Raw genomic sequence first — 17237 nt, 5'->3', positions numbered from 1 at the left:
GCACCCGTTGGTTTCTCCAGCCAGAGCCCAGGTTCTTACCTGCTGCCTTCTGCTGGAAGCTGTTTTACACACACCTGCCCCCCAACTCAAAGTGTTGCCATTAAACCCCCGGCTTCCTCAGCGTAACACAAATGCACACCAAATTCAGAGCAGCTCAGCCAACTAATAAATCATGAAGGATTTTCTACTTCATGTACCTGCCTGTAAAGCTAAACAGAGCTGTACTACAGTGCTGTTATTCAGTGTTTTCTATATACGCATCCAGAAATTAAATTTTGTTTTCCGATTGTGCTTTTATGCATGTGAGCATGAAGGCACCATCTGTTATTGATATATAGGACCCCATAAACAGGCAGTTTGATTCTCCTGGCTTACATAGGATAATCATTTAGCTTACTTTGTATTAAACAGGAACAAGTTCGTTTAATCCCCATACTAACGCAGCGAAAACCCTTCAGGCTCCTGCAGATAAGGAAGGATGTTTTAGACCAAATCACGTCGGACGTTTGCAGCTCAGGTGCAGGGAGACCAAGTCTGGACTCAACTGCTTTGCTAAACCACAGCTTTACTCTTTGCTAAACCGCAGCTTTACTCTTTGCCTCTGGAAGGCAAGCGGATGCTGCGCGTTCATGGGCTTCATGTAATAGCGGCACACTTTGCACCAAGAGGCAAAGCTGACCCAGATGATCTTTGTCCGTGTTTGACGAGACCACGTAGCTTATGGGCAGCAGCCCATCAGGGGCTTCCCATGGGGGCACCAGTCCCTCCGCCGTCCCGGCACACAGCCTGGGCACGCTTCTGCGCAGCACAGCCCTGCCACCGCGGCAGCACATCCCGGCCCCGTCCCAACCGCAGCCCGGTGCTTCAGCCGGAGTGAGAGGCAGCAAACCCCTCGGCACCCAGGAGCGCTCCCCACGCACGGCCCCAAAGCGCTCCCCCCTTCCAGCCGCCTCCTCCGTACCCACGGCCACCCGGAGACGGGCACACCTCCACCTCCGAGAGGGATTCAGCGCGGCACTAAGCAGCTCTTCTGTGCTTTTCCCAGGCAGCACCACCGGTGGAAATACCACTCAAAATACCTGTACACTTTACTGGGGAAAACATGCCATTTTATGCCTTTGCTACCAGGCAGAGATTAAAGAGGGAGCTTATATTTGCAGGCAATCTGTCCACCTGGAAAGGGCTGCTTTGCTCATGCACAGTCAAACCCCTCCATATGGGACAGAAAACGGCTGAGGGTTTGTGCCAGTGCCTGCGTGCGCACACACGCACGCCGCTCCACGGGTCTGAAACGGGAGCCTGGCTCCTCACAACCAAACCAGAGCTCAAGAGAGCAAAGCTAAGCTACCTGCACCACGGAAACAGCAGCTCCGACATCAGTCTTCGGAAAGAAATCTGAGCTGACAGCAGAGGAGGGAAATGCTCCATTTGATCTGCTAATTGATGCTGACTGTCGAGTCAAGGAGCTGTGTTCTGGTTAACTCTCCATTTTGCTTCCCAGCCAACGATCTCTGATTAACGCTTGTTTCTTGGCTCGGGCCGATACAAGGCTTTCAGGATCAAATGCTTTTCATCTCCGAGCTGTGCAACAGTAAGTGATGACTGGCACCAGCACGCCGGAGTGAAACCGCGTGGGAGCAACAGAATTGTTTTGGAGAGCATGGCAGCGAAATACCAAATCCTTCACGTTTAGGGTAGAGGCTTCTCCAATTGTTTGTTCTCTGGGCTGATATAAGGCTGGGTTTGTGCCCTCCTGGAACACTGACCATGTACCAACACAAACAGCACGGCCCTGATGCCCCTGAAGTTAATTGAGACATATTTTACCGTGTTCCAGGGGAAAGCATAAATACTTTGCTTCCCACTTATTGATGGTTCTTAGATACCACACATATTTTTAATTAAACTGTCTGGTGTAGCAGGCGGCAAAGAACATCAGGAGTTTTTCTGCACTTCCCTGAAACAACAGTTGTACAAAGGGAACCACCACTTAGCTGCAAAAAAACTACAGGAATTTATAAAGGACCAAGCCCTCCGTGCATGGCTACACGTCCTCCCATGCAGCCTCACATTTCCAAAAGTGAGAAAAGCCATTTCAGCTACACCCAGCAGACGTTTCAGTCGTGGTCTCTTCTCGTCTATTTACAGCACTCACATTTTGACTGATGCAACGGCAAACAAAGCCGACAGTGAGATTTGTCCCTGTTCTGGCCTCTGCTCCCTCGCAAGCACCGTTCGGATAATGATGTTCACCATCACCAAGCATCTTCCCTCCCTCCTGCCCGGCCAGGAACACAGTGGACTTTCCCCTCATGCCCCAATCAAAACAAGAAGAACAAGAGATGGCGAGAAAGTCCGTGGAAATTCCCCCTTCCATTACCAGTGTGGGTTCTGAATTAAGGTCTCGATTTTACTACATTCTGCTGAAGATGAGTGCCAGCTGGCCTGGACCGCATCCCCTCCCTGCGCCCCGTTCCAGGCGGGGAACACCTGCAGCAGCTCTTCCCCACGGGACAAGCGAATACTCCTCTTCAACACCAGCTCTGAATCCTGGCAACACTGGAAAGAGGCTTTGAAATGCCGCAGTGGGAGCGTTAAGCGCAAGATGTGTCATTTGTAGATAGAAACACTATTTTGAGATATAGAACATTCAGATATTTTAAATATTAACTATTAAAAGCAAACATTTTTTAAATTCCTACACAAACACATATTTATAGCACTGTTTGACACTGGCTGGCTGAGATGAGGCTCAGTCCCAAGCAATAAACATATGCATAATAACATCAGGACCTGGCCAGCCTTTATTCATCACAACCCAAATTAACTCAGACTGCATTTAAGTCTTGCCTAGGCCCAGTCCCTAAAGAGCTCAGGACACTGGGCAATGCAGAGCTTCACTGCAAATTAAGAGGTACGATAATGAAAATAGCGCCGTGACCCAACGGAGACGCACACCAGCACTGAACTTCAGGTGCCCCTAAAGGGCGACTGACTCATCGGAGCTAAACGGAAACCTCTGCGGGATGAAGGCTTTGTATCTGATCTTAGGAAATCTATTTAGAAATCACGTTCGTTTTCTCTAGGCGTCATTCTTCTTTTCAGGCAAAGATGCATAACGCTCCCCTGTTGTCACCTAAGGGGGAGCAGGGTCTCTGGGCAGATGCCCTCCGCTCCCGCATCCCAGCCAACACTCAACCTCCTCCTGACCTTCCCCTGAGCAAAGACAGGTCAGCCCTCTGGTCCTACCTGTGTTCCTGCTCAGTGTACCGTAATGGCACAGAAAGGATCTAGGTGTTATTTTTAATTGGGTTTAGTACACGCACACCAAGTAGCACGAGTTGCGGTTCTGGGGGCGGAGAGCACGGGCGCCAGAACACGACGGAGGTTCGTCAGGTCCCACCGCCCGCACTTGACCCTCCCGGCAGAGAACGCAGGGCAGCCCTTACCCCTTTGCAGATCGCCACTGCCTCCTTGGACATGGACTTGGGGTAGGCTACGTTGTGCTCCATGATGGACTGGAAGAGCTCGTCCTCATCTTCTCCCTCAAACGGAGCCTAGAGCAAAGCAAACAGAGGTTCAGCGGCATTTCTCCATCTTTGAGCTTCTGTTTGCTGCTGTGGTCCTCAGCCACGAAACCAGCCCCGGCTGCGCCGCGCAGTGACTGGTGTCTCGGCGTCGCAGTCCCCGGCTTCGTCTCCAGCGCCGAGGAGATGGCCCCCCACAGCAACAAAACAAATTACACGTCAGCGTAGGCTCGCAATGGAATTTAACACAATCCCATAGGAATCAATTAAAATTCAATTACCTGGCCAGCTAACATTTCATAGAGCAGGACTCCAAATGCCCACCAGTCCACGGACTTCCCATAGGGCTGATAAGCAATTATCTGAAAACAACACAAACAGCAGGATTTGATACACTCCCATTTTTAACCTGTTGGCACAATACAAACTGATTTCAAGATGTAGTCCAGGTCAAAAGGACAAGGTTATTTTCTGAGATACCAGTCTCTGAATGGTGGGAAATTGTGATTATAAACAGAATACACAACAGGCAAAGAGTTCAGTAACTTTTAAAAAATCATCAGCTTTCAAATGTGCACTAAATATTAGAAAAAACCAGAATATTCACTGTGATTTTAGACAGACTCATTCTGATTCAGACAAAACTTTAGCATATTTGTTGTGCTCTTTCAGATTCGTCACGGCCAGGCGCGTTGGAGCAGGAGCAGCAGCCGTTCTTGCTTATCCTGATGCACTTTGGGATTTTTTTCCGCTGACTTCAGTGCAGTTGGTTTGAAGTAACAACACAGAATTCGGCCCTCTGTGGATGGTACGCGGCCCTTCAAAACAGATTTGCCGCATATGGGTAGTCAAAACCCTCTGCATTCCAGGCTGCCGGTTTGCTTTCTATTATTTATTGCAGAACATCCCTCACAAAATAACCTAATAACCAATGGCCCTACCCTTACCTGAGCAATGTAGTTGTTCTGGAGTTAGGATATAACTTTGGTGGTTTTTTTGCTTGTTTGTTTGTTTGGTTTCTTTTTAAATTTAAAAATATCAACATTTATTTTGGAAAGGGCACCAAAACATGAATTTTTGTATTTTTCCATGATCTTCTCTACAAAATCTGAAACACCCTAAATTTCATAATCATACGACCCTGCGGCAAAGCCACCCGGCTAACCCGCCTCTGGAAAGCAACTGGCCTCACCCGTGCACGTGGTGGTTTGGGGTGCCCACAGCTGAACCCAGCGAGGGGCTCCGTCCCCCGCCGCAAGACCCCACACGCCAACAAGACACGCGGCTGGTGCAGAAACGGACCCAGCCCCGGGAGAGCCCCGCGGCTCCTGCCCACGGCACCTCTGCCGCTCGGCTCTCCGTGCCCCTCGGCTCAAGCGTGCAGCAAGCCGCCGGGTCCGCACGCTCGCCCGGGGGCTGCTGCCTGACGCCAGCCCCCTCCTGCCTTCCCTTCGGCACGGGGGGGTCCCTCCAGCCCCCTCCTGCTGCAGCCCCACGCGAAGGGGAGCAGTGACGGGTCCAACCCAGGGGCCGCAGAAGGAGCCGGGCTCCCCCGGGCACCTTTCTGCTTTGAAGGGTCTTTCAAGCTCCGGTTTATTTGCTGGGTTGCTGCTGATGGGCGTCATCTCAGCGTTCGGGGTTTGACAGGCCTTGGGCTTTGCCATCTGTTACTGAACGCGAAACAATTACAAAATTTATTCACCCTAATTACAGAATTCTATTCTGCAAAGATTCCTGCGCTCAAGCACAAATGCAGATCGTATGCTAATCACAGGAGGACGTACGCAGCAATCCGGCCCCAGAGGTCTGTCCGCAAGCAAGGCTCCGGTCCCGCGGCTCCGTGGCTGCGGGCAATGCCTGGGACCCCAAGAGTCCTCATGTTGGGCAGCCCCTGCCCTTGCAGAAGACCTCGGCGGTGTCCAACGGGATCCGACCAGGAGGTACGGCAAGATGCAGGTCAGGCGCTGCCAGCCCACCTAAGAAGAGACGAGTTCCATCCCGCAAAAGCATCAGCACCGAGGCACGGTTAGAGAGCGGGGCTGATGCCAATCTTCTCTTTCCTGGTCCTGGTCCTGGTCCTGGTCCTGGTCCAGCCACACATCCAAACGCGGCGACACGACCCTGACTGCCCTGACGGCATCCTGCAGTCTGGCCAGACCCTTCCCGCTGAGATCAGACGTCGAGCTTCAGCTCTGAAATTCCTCAACTGAGTGCACTCAAAGTTCTTTCCCCTTGTTCTTCAGACGATTTACGAGTGCTCTGGGAAATTTAGGTGTGAACTGTTCACACCATAAAGGCCTTTAAAAGAAAACAGTACTTAGACAAAATCCTTGCAGAAAAGCAGTCTCTGTAAATTGAAGTCGCCGACTGCACATTAGGGGAAGGTCAAAACCCGACAGCTGAAGAACACGTTTTGTTGAGAGGAAATTACACACGCGGGGTCATTTGCGCTCAGTACCTGTCACCTTGGCACGCAGAGCTGTACCTTAGAATAGAAAAAGCCCTTAAAATGGGTCAAGCAAATCACAGGACATTTTCACCCTGAAGACATGTTGGCTGGAGAACATTGCAGCTTCCCAACGGGAGGAAGCACGGTCCAGCGGAAGGGCCCTGGAGCGGAGCTACACGCAGGGACCCCGGCTCTGCCACGGGCTTGGCCACCCAGCAGGAGACCACGCCAGAACTGCATACCCCCTTTTGCTATTTACAAAATAGGGCATGTGTATAGTCACTCTTTTGAGACCCACTGGTAGCAGGCTTTAATACCATTCCTGGGTACCGCAGTGATTTGCACCCTCATTTCCCATTTTCTGTTTTTATTTTGGAGAAAAAAAATAGAGCAAAGAGAGGAAAATAAGAATTTAAGTGATAATGTTTAGGCAAATACCAAGAGAACTGGTCATTTGTCCTGCTTTGAAAGAGTATTAATCACACACAGCAACTGAGCTATGTACCAGCTGAACACCAATATTAATCTTGGTAAGATGAGGAAATGTAACACACATTTGAACGAGTAATTAAAAACCTCTCTGGCTGCAGCAAAACACAATGTAGTTTAGCATACAAGCGCATCTAACTACGTCTTAGCAAAGAGAGTCTCTTCCTCTAAAATATTTAAATGAATAAATATTAATCTCATCATTGAAAATTCAGCAGAGTGAGAAGATTTTAGAGGAATATTTTTACGTTAAGGGAACAGACATTTGGGAATAATTACCTACCTGAATTTCACAAGTCTGCCTTAAATTGCATCCATATAGCACTGCGTGTAAGTGTCATATGTGACTCCAGCACGTAAGTAATAACCAAATGCAAAGTAATTTTGGAGTGATCTAGAACTGTAAATAGGGAACCTCTCCTCATCAGACACACAGCCCTTCAGCCCTTCGCTGCAAGTAGCAAGCTGGAGACATCTAAAGATTCCACTTCGCGTGGAAATATTATCCACCGATAATTTCGTTTTTCCCACCAGTCCTGTTGTGCTCGAAGTGGCTGTTACACATGGCAAGGGGCAAAGCCGAGCTCTTGGGCTCATCTTTTCCAGGAGCAAGGAAGGGTGCAAGGAGCAGCCCTTGGCGGGTTTGAGCACGCCAAGGATCGGATAGGCATGCGACGCCAGCGACACAGACATGGGAAAAACACCCAGAGTGGGAAAACACACTGCAGGGAGACCAGCAGGGAGGATTTTCTGTACTTTGAGGCAGAAGCAGGGCATGCAGCCAAACAGAGAGGCAGATGCGGCATCACTGCTTCCTCACAGGGGATGAACTTTCCAGGCCGACAGTGAATTCTCCGACGGCCCTGTTCCTCTCAGAAAGCTGCCCAAAGCAAGGTCATCCCATGGAACGGAGCGTCAGACAGGCTGCCCAAGCACGTACGGAGCATCTCCTGCCCTTCTGCATCCCTTACCTCGGGTGCAATGTAGTCTGGAGTGCCGCAGAAGGTCTTGGTAGTCACCCCGTCCCAGATGTTCTCCTTGCACATCCCGAAGTCTGCAATCTTTATGTGCCCCTCACTATCCAGCATCACGTTGTCCAGCTTTAGGTCTCTAAAAAGTGAAAGCAAAACAATGAGGCAGAAGACCACCCATGAAGCCGCCCAGCAAAGACACAAGTTTCTGGGCTCCAGGCGCTCTCCTGAGAGTGAGCTCTGGCTTCGTCTGACACGCAGGCTCTTTGTAGGATAATGTTTGGGGAAATGAGTAAAAATAAGTCAGAGACCTGTCAAGATGAAGTGTTTATTTCACTTTTAACCCACAGGAACACCATGCTGGGCAAATCGCTTTTAAGTGTACGTCAGAAAACACTCTCATCTAGCAGGGAGACAGATTTAATAGATTTTTTTAAATTTTTTTGTGTGTGCCTATGAAAATCAAAGTGTACTTAAAGCTCACTGGCAATGAAGAAGTACCTACTCAGCAGAAGTCCCTGCATCACCTATGCTATGCTCCCCCATGAAAGTACAAATCAACCGTGTTTCTCTCTGATCCTTGTCCACAGAGTATCTGTTAGTTATACCCTGCAGGAGCTTTGCTCTTTAGCACAAATTGTGGAGACGGTTTCAGCTGTAGAGCTCCCGATCCGACTCCCAGCCCCGAGCAACCTCTGCAGAGGTGGGTGCTCCAGCCTGAAGAACAGTTTTGCAGCAAACAATCCGCATTTCAGGTGCAATTTATACATTACCAGCCACGGCATTACCATGCAGTTCTGTGATCTGTGCCACGTCCTATACAGTAAAGCATTACTCAAAGGTCTCCATTTCAGTATCAGAGCACGTCTGCAAGATTTCCCTTGCCTGAGGGCGACGGTAAGTGCCAAGGCAGGCGACAGAGCGGCAGACAGAGGCACAAGCCCAGGCTGTGCCCTGCTCGCCCATCGGCTCAGCCGGCCGCGGCTCTGCCCAGCTCCGCGCCTCGTCTGCAGGCAAAGAGCAAACGCACATCGCCCGGTCCGGCGCGAAGGACGCACCGTGTCTGCGTGAGCCCTCTTTTTGGAGACCCCCGGCCGAAACACCCCACTGGGAACAGCCTGCTCAGCAGAGCCGCGGGGCTGCACGAGGCTTAGCTTTGTTAAGTAAGAGCCCAATAAAAGGAACAGCATAATTTACAACTTCTTGCTGTTTTTTAAGGCTGTTTTTTCCAATTACTGTCAGTGCTTAGAACCCTGATGGGCCAAAGGCAGATGGATACGAGCCTGGATTCGGATTCGGAGGAAGGAAGGAAGAAGGGGCACTGGGGACCGGCAGACCTAGAATCTCTCTGTAGTGGCTGATGGCAAAAAACACCCCTCGTGTCAGGTTTGCTCCACTTCTTTCATCTTTGAAACAGTCTTCAGCATCTCATAACTTCAGTAGCACAGCTGGCATTTCTTTTTGCAAAGCAGTTAATGGTATCTGACGCTCATTAGGATGCTCTGCTCTACCTTGGGCTCTGGGAATACTCCTGAGCAGGGAAGAGCAGCAGTACCCCAGTTTCGGCGCTTAAACAGCAGCCTCGGAGCCCGGTCCGGCACTTGGCGGTAACCTAGCTAACTCCGGACGCTACAGTCGTATTGTGAACGGGAAAGAAGTTTTAGCGTCTGAACCAGAAGTGACAGACTTGCGCTGCAGATCTCACAATAAGCCATTCATAAGCACTTAGTCTAGCGTTAATGGTAAGAAAATAGTGCCCTGCAGCAAAATACGTGGCTCCAAACGGGCCACGCTGCCAGCGAGCATTTGTGTCGTATGGAGAGAAACACGTGAAACAGAGGCAAGAGAGGAACCAAAGCTGCCTTCCTATAGACCGGGGACAAAGACAAGAACCTTCTCAAAAACCGGCAACACCACGAGGCTCCCAGCTCCGTTTCGGGTGTGCGTACCCCACCGGCAGCTGCCAAACCTGACCCGTGGCCCTGGAAGGGAGGAGAGCCCCGCGGCCGGTCGCTGCTCTGCAGAGAGGGGCTGCGCGAGCCCTGCAGAGCATCGCAGCGGTCACATCGCTCCGGCTGTGGCTGGAGTTCTCGGGGGAAGAGAGGAAGGAGGAACTTGCTCACCTACCGATAAATGATGCCTTTGCTCTGCAGGAAGAAGAGGCCGATGGCTATTTCTGCTGCGTAGAACCTGAAATGAAAGATTTAAAAGGAAGACTGATAATTAAAGGAGATGAATCAAAATAAAAACCTTTCAAATCCAATCGCACTAAATGAAACGCACTGGGCATACGTGACCAAAGGATAAAGACGGCCACAACATAAAAATACGAGACAGGTATCACACGAGAATGACACAACCCACCCTCCGCTCGTTTCAGGTAGGGATGCGATCAGGTTGCTGTGGGCTAGCTGGGGGCTGTCACTTCTTGTTACACAAATTCTCATTAAGCGAGAGCTGGGATCTACGGCTGTTCGTTTCTCTGTACTGGCAATGCAGCTTGAAAAGTTATCTCTCATCTCGGGGAGGCCGAGGAGATAACATGCACTGCCACCCCGTTCTTTAAAGAATATTTTGGGTCTCAGAGGACTCTGCCAGAGTGCAAAACACCAGTTCAAACCCACCTGGGCTCTGCCTACTGTTTGTGTTTTTTCTTGAAGCATATGAAGGCTTTCACAGACACCTTCTGCTCTGTCCAGATTACAGGGAGCAGGAGCCAAAAGCCACCAGTTAACACTCGGGTCGGCAACCCCAGTAGAGGAGCCAAAGACCCGACGTCCCTCACGCCCTGGGGAAGGGCACGGGGCAGAACAGAGGTGAGCTGGCAGCACGGCGGCTCGGAGCTCACCAGCTGCTGCTGGTGTCTCCCAGGAAGCCTCCAAACCTCCCTGCCTGGTCCTTTTATGAAGGTCAATTATTCACCTATCGACAAGTGTATCCCAAAGAGGAGCTGGAGGGACCAGCACGCTTGGCACCAGGCAGAGAATGATCCTGCATCCGGAGATTCTTGCTGTTCTTCCTTTCCCCTCCCTCTCTGCCCAGGACTTGCACCACAAAAGCCTGTAGCTTGGACTATATTTCCAGCTGTATGACAAAGGTACATCAAGTACCTACCCTGAAGGTGCCAAACTAGGGCTACTGAACTTACACAGCGTGTGGCTCTTTAAACCTCCCAACCTGCTGGATCTGGTACATTAAGTCGCCACCATTCACGTATTCCATCACAAAATACAAACGATCCTAAAGGAAAAAAAGCAAACAATTAGCAGCAGAATTATTCGAGCAGGGAATCTGCAGGGGTCAGAAATAAGGACCAAGGCAACTGACAGCTCCAGTCTGTATTTTTCATGGCAATACAACCATCACCATTGTCCTCCCCCAGGGGTGCCGGTGGAGCTTCTGTTCACACGGAGTCCATAAGACAGATGTACTAATTCCTTTGCAACGCTCTGGACTTAAGCTCCGCATCTTTGCAGATAGATCTGATGGAGAAGGCAAGTGGAGGAATTCCTAAAACAGAGGTTTTTCACTTCCCATTAATAAATTTGCTCTCATTCTTCACTGAAGCCATTTTGCAGGGCGTTTGATCAGACAGCTCCTTGCCGGTATTTCCCCAGGCACTGCACGGCTTCAATTAAGAGGTGCGCAAGAGGTGTGAGCAGTTCCTATGGGGACCAGCCTCCGTGTGCAGGCAGCGACCAGCAGGATTTGGCCAAGCACCGGGAGGGCCGTGGGACATTCCCAGCTCACCAGTCTCGCCGGGAGCAGCCTGCGGCAGTGCCGGGACCACACACGCTTGCAGGGGACCCAGCAGCCCCCAGTCAAGCTGGGGAGGCAAGAGGAGGCTGCATCCCCTCTCCTCGCTCTTCCCAGCCTGGTCTGAGGGTGTACTTAATGTTCACGCATGCTTAATTAAGTGAGTAGTTGTTAAGAGTAGAACAAACAGGTCAAGCAGTGACTTTGAATCAATTAAAACACTTGCTAGTAGGTGCAATCACAGCCACCTATAAGCACACACCAACTGCCTCTAATGTGTCAAACGCACTTTGCTTTCATTAATTAAGACGCCCCTCCTCTTACACAGCGTGGCAGCCACACAGGCGCAGACCTAAGAAATTCCCAAGTAAGCTGAAGCCATGAGTTCTTCTCTGCACCACGCTGTCCCCGGGGAAAGCCAAGCCACGGTCAGGGGCAGGCAGGGGCTTGCACCGGGCACTGTCCCGGAGCCGCAGCGACTGCGGGGAGCTGGCGAGGGGCTTGTACACACAGGGGGGCTCCTGCATCCGTGGCTACCATTAGTCCTGCTGGGTGTAAGCCCAGTCCTCTACACATTGCTAGAAATTTGAGAAAGCGTGGGCCACAACCAACCCCGAGGAGAGCACCAAGGCAAGAAACAAGACCCAAGCGTCCCCACAAAGCTCAGAACCGTGGATTAATAAAACAAAAGCAGCTGGATTTTATCATGCCGCGTCTCGAACGGAGCTCTAGCACGAGCCCTGCAAAGTCCCGGGAGACACAAGATTTGAGCCAGCAGGAGCTCCACACCGGCGACACCTTTGCCCTGGGGAATCCATGCCCTTGAAATGCCACTTTCCTCTGAAGTTTCACAGCTCTTTTTTCTAATGGGAAACGGCTGTGAAGAAAATCGTGCAAGACTGCCGAACCCACCAACCTAAACGGCTGCAGGACGTTTCTCAGGGAGGGAGAAGCAATGGCTCCGGACCACCGGAGTGCATGCAGGAGTGGGACACAGACTGCCGTCCAAGTGGATCTTCCCTGCCAGCAGACATCTGCGCTCCGACCTGTGCGCGTGTCAGTTATGGATGAGCCCAGCAAAGCGCTGCGTAACATCAGGCCCGAGTCACCCTTCTTACAACAAGCAACTTTCGACAGCCTTCGAAAACCAGTCGTGGGGCCTCGACGCCCAGGAGCCCAAAGCCATCCCCGGGCTCGCCCCGGCCCTACACCACGAAAGGACAGACAGGAAGGCTGGAGCACTGCGAGAGCTTCAGGTTCGCAGCATTACATAAGAATTCATAATATTTCCCATTCTTCTCTTCCTCCTTAAATAAACCTTGCCCTGCTTTTAAGACAGTAAGGACGAGGAGCCCAGAAGATATGCAAATGTGAGCATTACCATAATAAGGGCTGTAGAGTAACTCGGGTAATCAGCTCCTGCACCCCAGGCACAGCACAGCGTGGCGATGCACAGCGCACCCTGACAGCGGGGCGGCCTCAAAGGTAATTAAATACAGTACCGAAGGGCCAATCAGCCTATGTAAAACATGTGGCACTGCTGGGATAGAAAAGAGATTTCGGCTTATCAGATGGCTGGGAATTTTGGAGCATACCCCTCCGTAAATGACTGCCTCTGCCAAGGCATCAATCCAGTTCAGCAGTAAGGCACAGGGCAGGCAAAGTCACCTTCAGCAGCCACCGCCACGCTAGTCAGCCTGTGACAGTAACTGGAAAGCAAAGCAATATTGTGCTCATTTGCAGCTGTTTCCTAAATATATCGATCAACTTCAAGGAGGAAGAATATTAAAAAGATGGTCTCTTGAAACAGCCAGCTGAGCTCTAAAAGCAGGATTTGAGCTTTCCTCATTTGGGTGGAGAAGAGAATGCTGGTGCTTCAGCGAAAAAAACATCACGAATAAAGCAGCCAGATGGCTGGCCAGCCTACAGGCTGGAAGAGAGGGCTGGATACGGAAAGCTGTCCTGGCTCTTGTCTATGGCAGAAAAGGACGGGGTCTATCCAAGTCTGGAGCATCCAAACTCACTGAGCAACAGCAAGTTACAGATACATAAATATTCCCTGCAGAGACTTGCACGGAGCTGGTAAAACACACACGCCCCTTCCTCAGGCAGCCAAGACGCAACTCCTGGGGCTCCTTCCAATGCCCCCCTTCTTCGAATGAACCACTCGTCCATCTCCTGCCTGACTCCACGCTGTGAACAAGAGTCAGAGCCAGGACAACAGCCGAGTTCTCCATCCACCCGTTATTTATCATTTATCGGCGTCACTGCTGCTGCTGTGCCCTTCGCTGCTGAGCCCCAGAGGGAAGCGAGGTGGTCAGGGAAGGGGCGGCTCACCCGGGGACACCCAGGGACACCCGGCTCACCCCCCTCCCAGGAGCCCAGGCTCTGACCCAGGACCTTTTCGGGGCAGAGCACCCCAGGATCCCACAGCCGGGCCAGCACGGGGCTTCTCTCGTCCTTCAGACCCAGGCAGGAGCACTCTCATTGCTCATCTTCACTTTTTCTTTGAAACGCAGATTTAGGGCTTGTCTCTCTCCCACCAGTCGCTGAACTAACAGCCCCGGCTGAGAAGTGTGCTCTGGACTGTGCTCCCAGAAATCAAAGTGCTTTGTGCCAGCATTTGATAATACACCCTGCTATACATTTTGATTACATTACAAATACGATTACTATTAAGCTACTATAGGTCTGCCAGGAATAATCCTGCGCTGACTCACTTCAGATGCCAGAGAGATGCTGTGCGAAATAGCTTCTCCTGCCACATTTTGATTACTGTGCTGCAAAGCCAGTCCGCAGGCTTTAAATACACTGAATGTGTTTGGTAAATGAAATTTCTGGGATAATATTAAAATGTAATCCTCCTGGATAGCATTGTCATCGTTCTAAAGGACTCTGCCGATTCCCTCTCCCCGCTCCCACTGACACGTACCTGGACGTTTTCACTCACAGGTTGCTTGACGGCTGGGCAGACATTGCTTTAAAGGTCCCCCGTCCCCTTCCCCACTCCCTCTCTCCGCTTCTGATTTGTACAAACTCAATCGCATGCCCATTTCAAACTGAATTTCCTGTGCTTTGTATTAGGTTTCACCCTTTACTCAAGTTTTTGACCACAAGAATGAATCCTGAGAAAAAGCGCAGCACTTTGCTATCGAATCATAACAGATATCACCAGCTGGGGGGGCCACCTGAGGGGCTGGGAAATCACGTATAATGCCATCAACAGCTCCCTGATGAAAAAATCTCAGGGGTGCAGATATTGTACCTTACTGCCTCCAGTTTAACACACACACATTTTGTTCACGGAAGTGCTTTTGCAAGCAAATTGGACAAGTTGTGAGGTTGTCGAGGCAGAAAATACATGGCTGCATTTGCAAGTGTAGGGATGTATATATCCCGAAAAGAAACACGAATAAAAGCAAAGGTGTGTTTTAGAGAAGGTAAAACGCGTGACCAGGGCAGAAGTCCCTACAGCTCCGTCCACACAGCTCCCAGGCGCCCTGCAGCCGCCCCGAAAGGCACTGGTCCCGGATAAGGGGTGACACTGGGTCTCTAGAGGAGGGTTTCTGCCCACAAACTCACCACTGAATCCAAGCGACTAAAATCCATTTTGCAAAGCGTCAGACTCCCCCCGCTCCATGTTCAGGGTCCAGCAGGGTCCCCAGCCCACTCTGCCCTTTGCCCAGGGACAGGCTGCGGCACCGGCACTTACCATCGTCTGAAAGCACGAGTGGAGCTGGGTCAGGAACGGAGGCTTCCCGGAGAGAGCCAGGACACGTTTTTCAACCATCGTGCACTCTACATCATCGTCCTGGATAACGACATCCTTCTTCAAGATCTTAACGGCGTAGAGCTCGTCCGTGCCCTTCCTCTCCGCCAGCATCACCTGCACGGGGGAGAGGACACATGCAGGGTAAAGGAAAACACGGATCTGCGATGCTTCTAGCTTGCCAGGGCCAGTAGTTAAAAATAACGCCTCGCTTATTATCCTGTGGCTCCCATTATAACCCTGAAAAGAGATTCAGGTGCCAAACGATGCAGAGAGCTACCAGTGGTATTTCCAAAAGTATTTAGGAGCCCTAAGTCTAACAAGTAACGCAGCTACTTCCTCGCCACCTAATCACCTCGAGGAACCCAGTCCAAGGGGTTTGCTGATGTCTGAGCCGCACATCACCCTTCGTCACCTTTCACCCCCGAGTCGGGCCCCGGTTCGGCACCCTCAAGGTGCACGCAGCATTGGCGAGAGTTTGAACACAGAGTCCATCAAATTACGAAGTGGTAAAAACTTAAAGTGGAAAAGAGTCAGCAAGAAAAAAACAGCAAGATTTTCTCTGCCTCACGCAATGCGCGCAGCGATCAAAACCCAGTTACATGCTGGTCCATCACCCAGCCAAAGCCTTCTCATTCGGAAGAATCCATCCCACCTCCCATTTTAAACCAGTTTCACCCATTTGGGGGTTTATTTATTACAATAAATGGGATGCACTGCTGCTGCTGGTGCAAACTTCCCTCATTAATCCCATCAGCCCCAGTGAGGATCCCCAGACTGATCCACCACGGTCCATCAGCGTAAGCTGCTCCTTGGGCTGCCGGCAAAATTAACAGACTCTGAAACCACACTTTGCTTCCCATTTTCCCTCCTCGCACTCGCTCATCACGTTAGATTCGAGCGCTCACTGGAAATGAATTGCTTTCCATTTGAAAGAGTCTGCAGAAATCCTCCAGTCACATCAGGAACGGGAGTTCGGATGTTTTGAAAATAAATTACGAGAAGTCAACATCAATAGGGTGGAACCGAAGTGCATTTCAGACTGTAGCAGACTGGCAGAGGAAACGCGAGCAGGTCTCTTGGATCACTTTTGAGACACTGAGGACAGCGGAATTCACCCTCTTGTTGGCCTCAGGCAGTCAACACGGAGCCGGAGCCCTGCGCTTCCCACTGCAGCGTGCCCGGCTCCTCCGCTGGAGCTGGGACAGAGCCCGTCCCGGGGCAGAGCAGCCCTCTTTGGGGTTCGGGGACAGGGCAGCGCTGTGCCAGCCCTGGGGTGGCACGGCAGGGGACACAGCCTGAGGAGTGGGGACACGGCAGGGGGGACAGCTCGAGGACCGAGGTCTTCGGTGCCCACCCACTTCTCAGAGGGAAAAATAACAGTACAACGGGGAAGAGTACTTTCTGAAAGCATGTGGCTCTGGCTCGTTTCAGGCGCTTGGCTGCAGCCCTGGCGAGGCTGGCTGTCCTTGACATGCTGCTTGTCAGGATTAGCTGGGAAAGGCATCGGGGCTCCTCCGCGCCAAGTGCTTTGGAGAAGCCACTGACATTTACATTTTCATCAGCGGGGCTGGGATTGCAGCGGCCACACGCCGCATTCATCCGTCGGCAGGGCTAAAAAGCAGACTGACAGCGTGTCAGTGACTTCAGTAACCGATTCCTTTACTTGCTGATGTTTGAAGAAAGTTGAGAACCCGGAGCAGCTTGGCGTGCTGCTGTGATGCAGCCCAGCAAGGCACAGGCGCTGGGACCAGATTTGTGCTTCACCTTTTCCTGCTAACAGCTCCCCGAGGTGTCTTGCAAGAGCCCTTTGCGCCGAATCGACAAACTCAGCTCGCAGGAGTGCCCGCGGGCACGGGCAGACACGGGCGCCCTGCCTGCAGCCGCGGGACAGGGTGCCAGGGCAGCAGACACATCGGCTTCACGTGGAGCCTGCACCCCTGCCCTCCCTTGTGATTCGGCACAAACTGAACCGCTTCAGTTCATTGCCTCCATTTATCTTCACCGGTTTTATGCGAGCTGAGATTTACAAGTGACATGCTAAAAAACAGGGCTGATTTTCAAGCGACAAAAGCAGACGGGCTTTGGCCATTCAAAGTTGGTGGGAAAAGAGAAGCGACCGCTCCAAGCACACAGTTTGTGGGAAGATGAAGCCTGTTACCTGGGAGTACGTGTATTATATGCAGTATCAATTATATGCAGACCTACCTCGCTATCCACAACCCTTTCAGAGAAAAAGGAACTAAACCAGGGCATCTCTGAGCCTGGCGTCTGCT

General features: G+C 51.3%; 1 protein-coding gene across 4 annotated transcripts in view; it reads right to left on the bottom strand.

Moving 5' to 3' along the window:
• The window catches only part of PRKCB (protein kinase C beta), a 135363-nt gene that overhangs the window by 22230 nt on the left and 95896 nt on the right, over nt 1–17237 (bottom strand). For all 4 annotated transcript variants that reach the window (XR_007504582.1, XR_007504583.1, XM_049791906.1 and 1 more), the window contains 6 exons: nt 14905–15078; nt 10585–10676; nt 9564–9626; nt 7437–7575; nt 3809–3889; nt 3450–3557 (listed from right to left, as the gene is read on the bottom strand). Coding sequence is in view for 2 of the 4 variants with exons in the window: in XM_049791906.1 (XP_049647863.1) it covers nt 3450–3557; nt 3809–3889; nt 7437–7575; nt 9564–9626; nt 10585–10676; nt 14905–15078 (657 nt within the window). In the remaining 2 variants the exon portion in view is untranslated. The remainder of the gene's footprint in view (nt 1–3449; nt 3558–3808; nt 3890–7436; nt 7576–9563; nt 9627–10584; nt 10677–14904; nt 15079–17237) is intronic.

This window comes from Accipiter gentilis, chromosome 33, assembly GCF_929443795.1.
Source record: "Accipiter gentilis chromosome 33, bAccGen1.1, whole genome shotgun sequence".
In the NCBI taxonomy this organism is placed as follows: domain Eukaryota; kingdom Metazoa; phylum Chordata; class Aves; order Accipitriformes; family Accipitridae; genus Astur; species Astur gentilis.
Note: the sequence above shows the minus strand (reverse complement) of the source record. Positions and strands in the feature narration are given on the sequence as shown.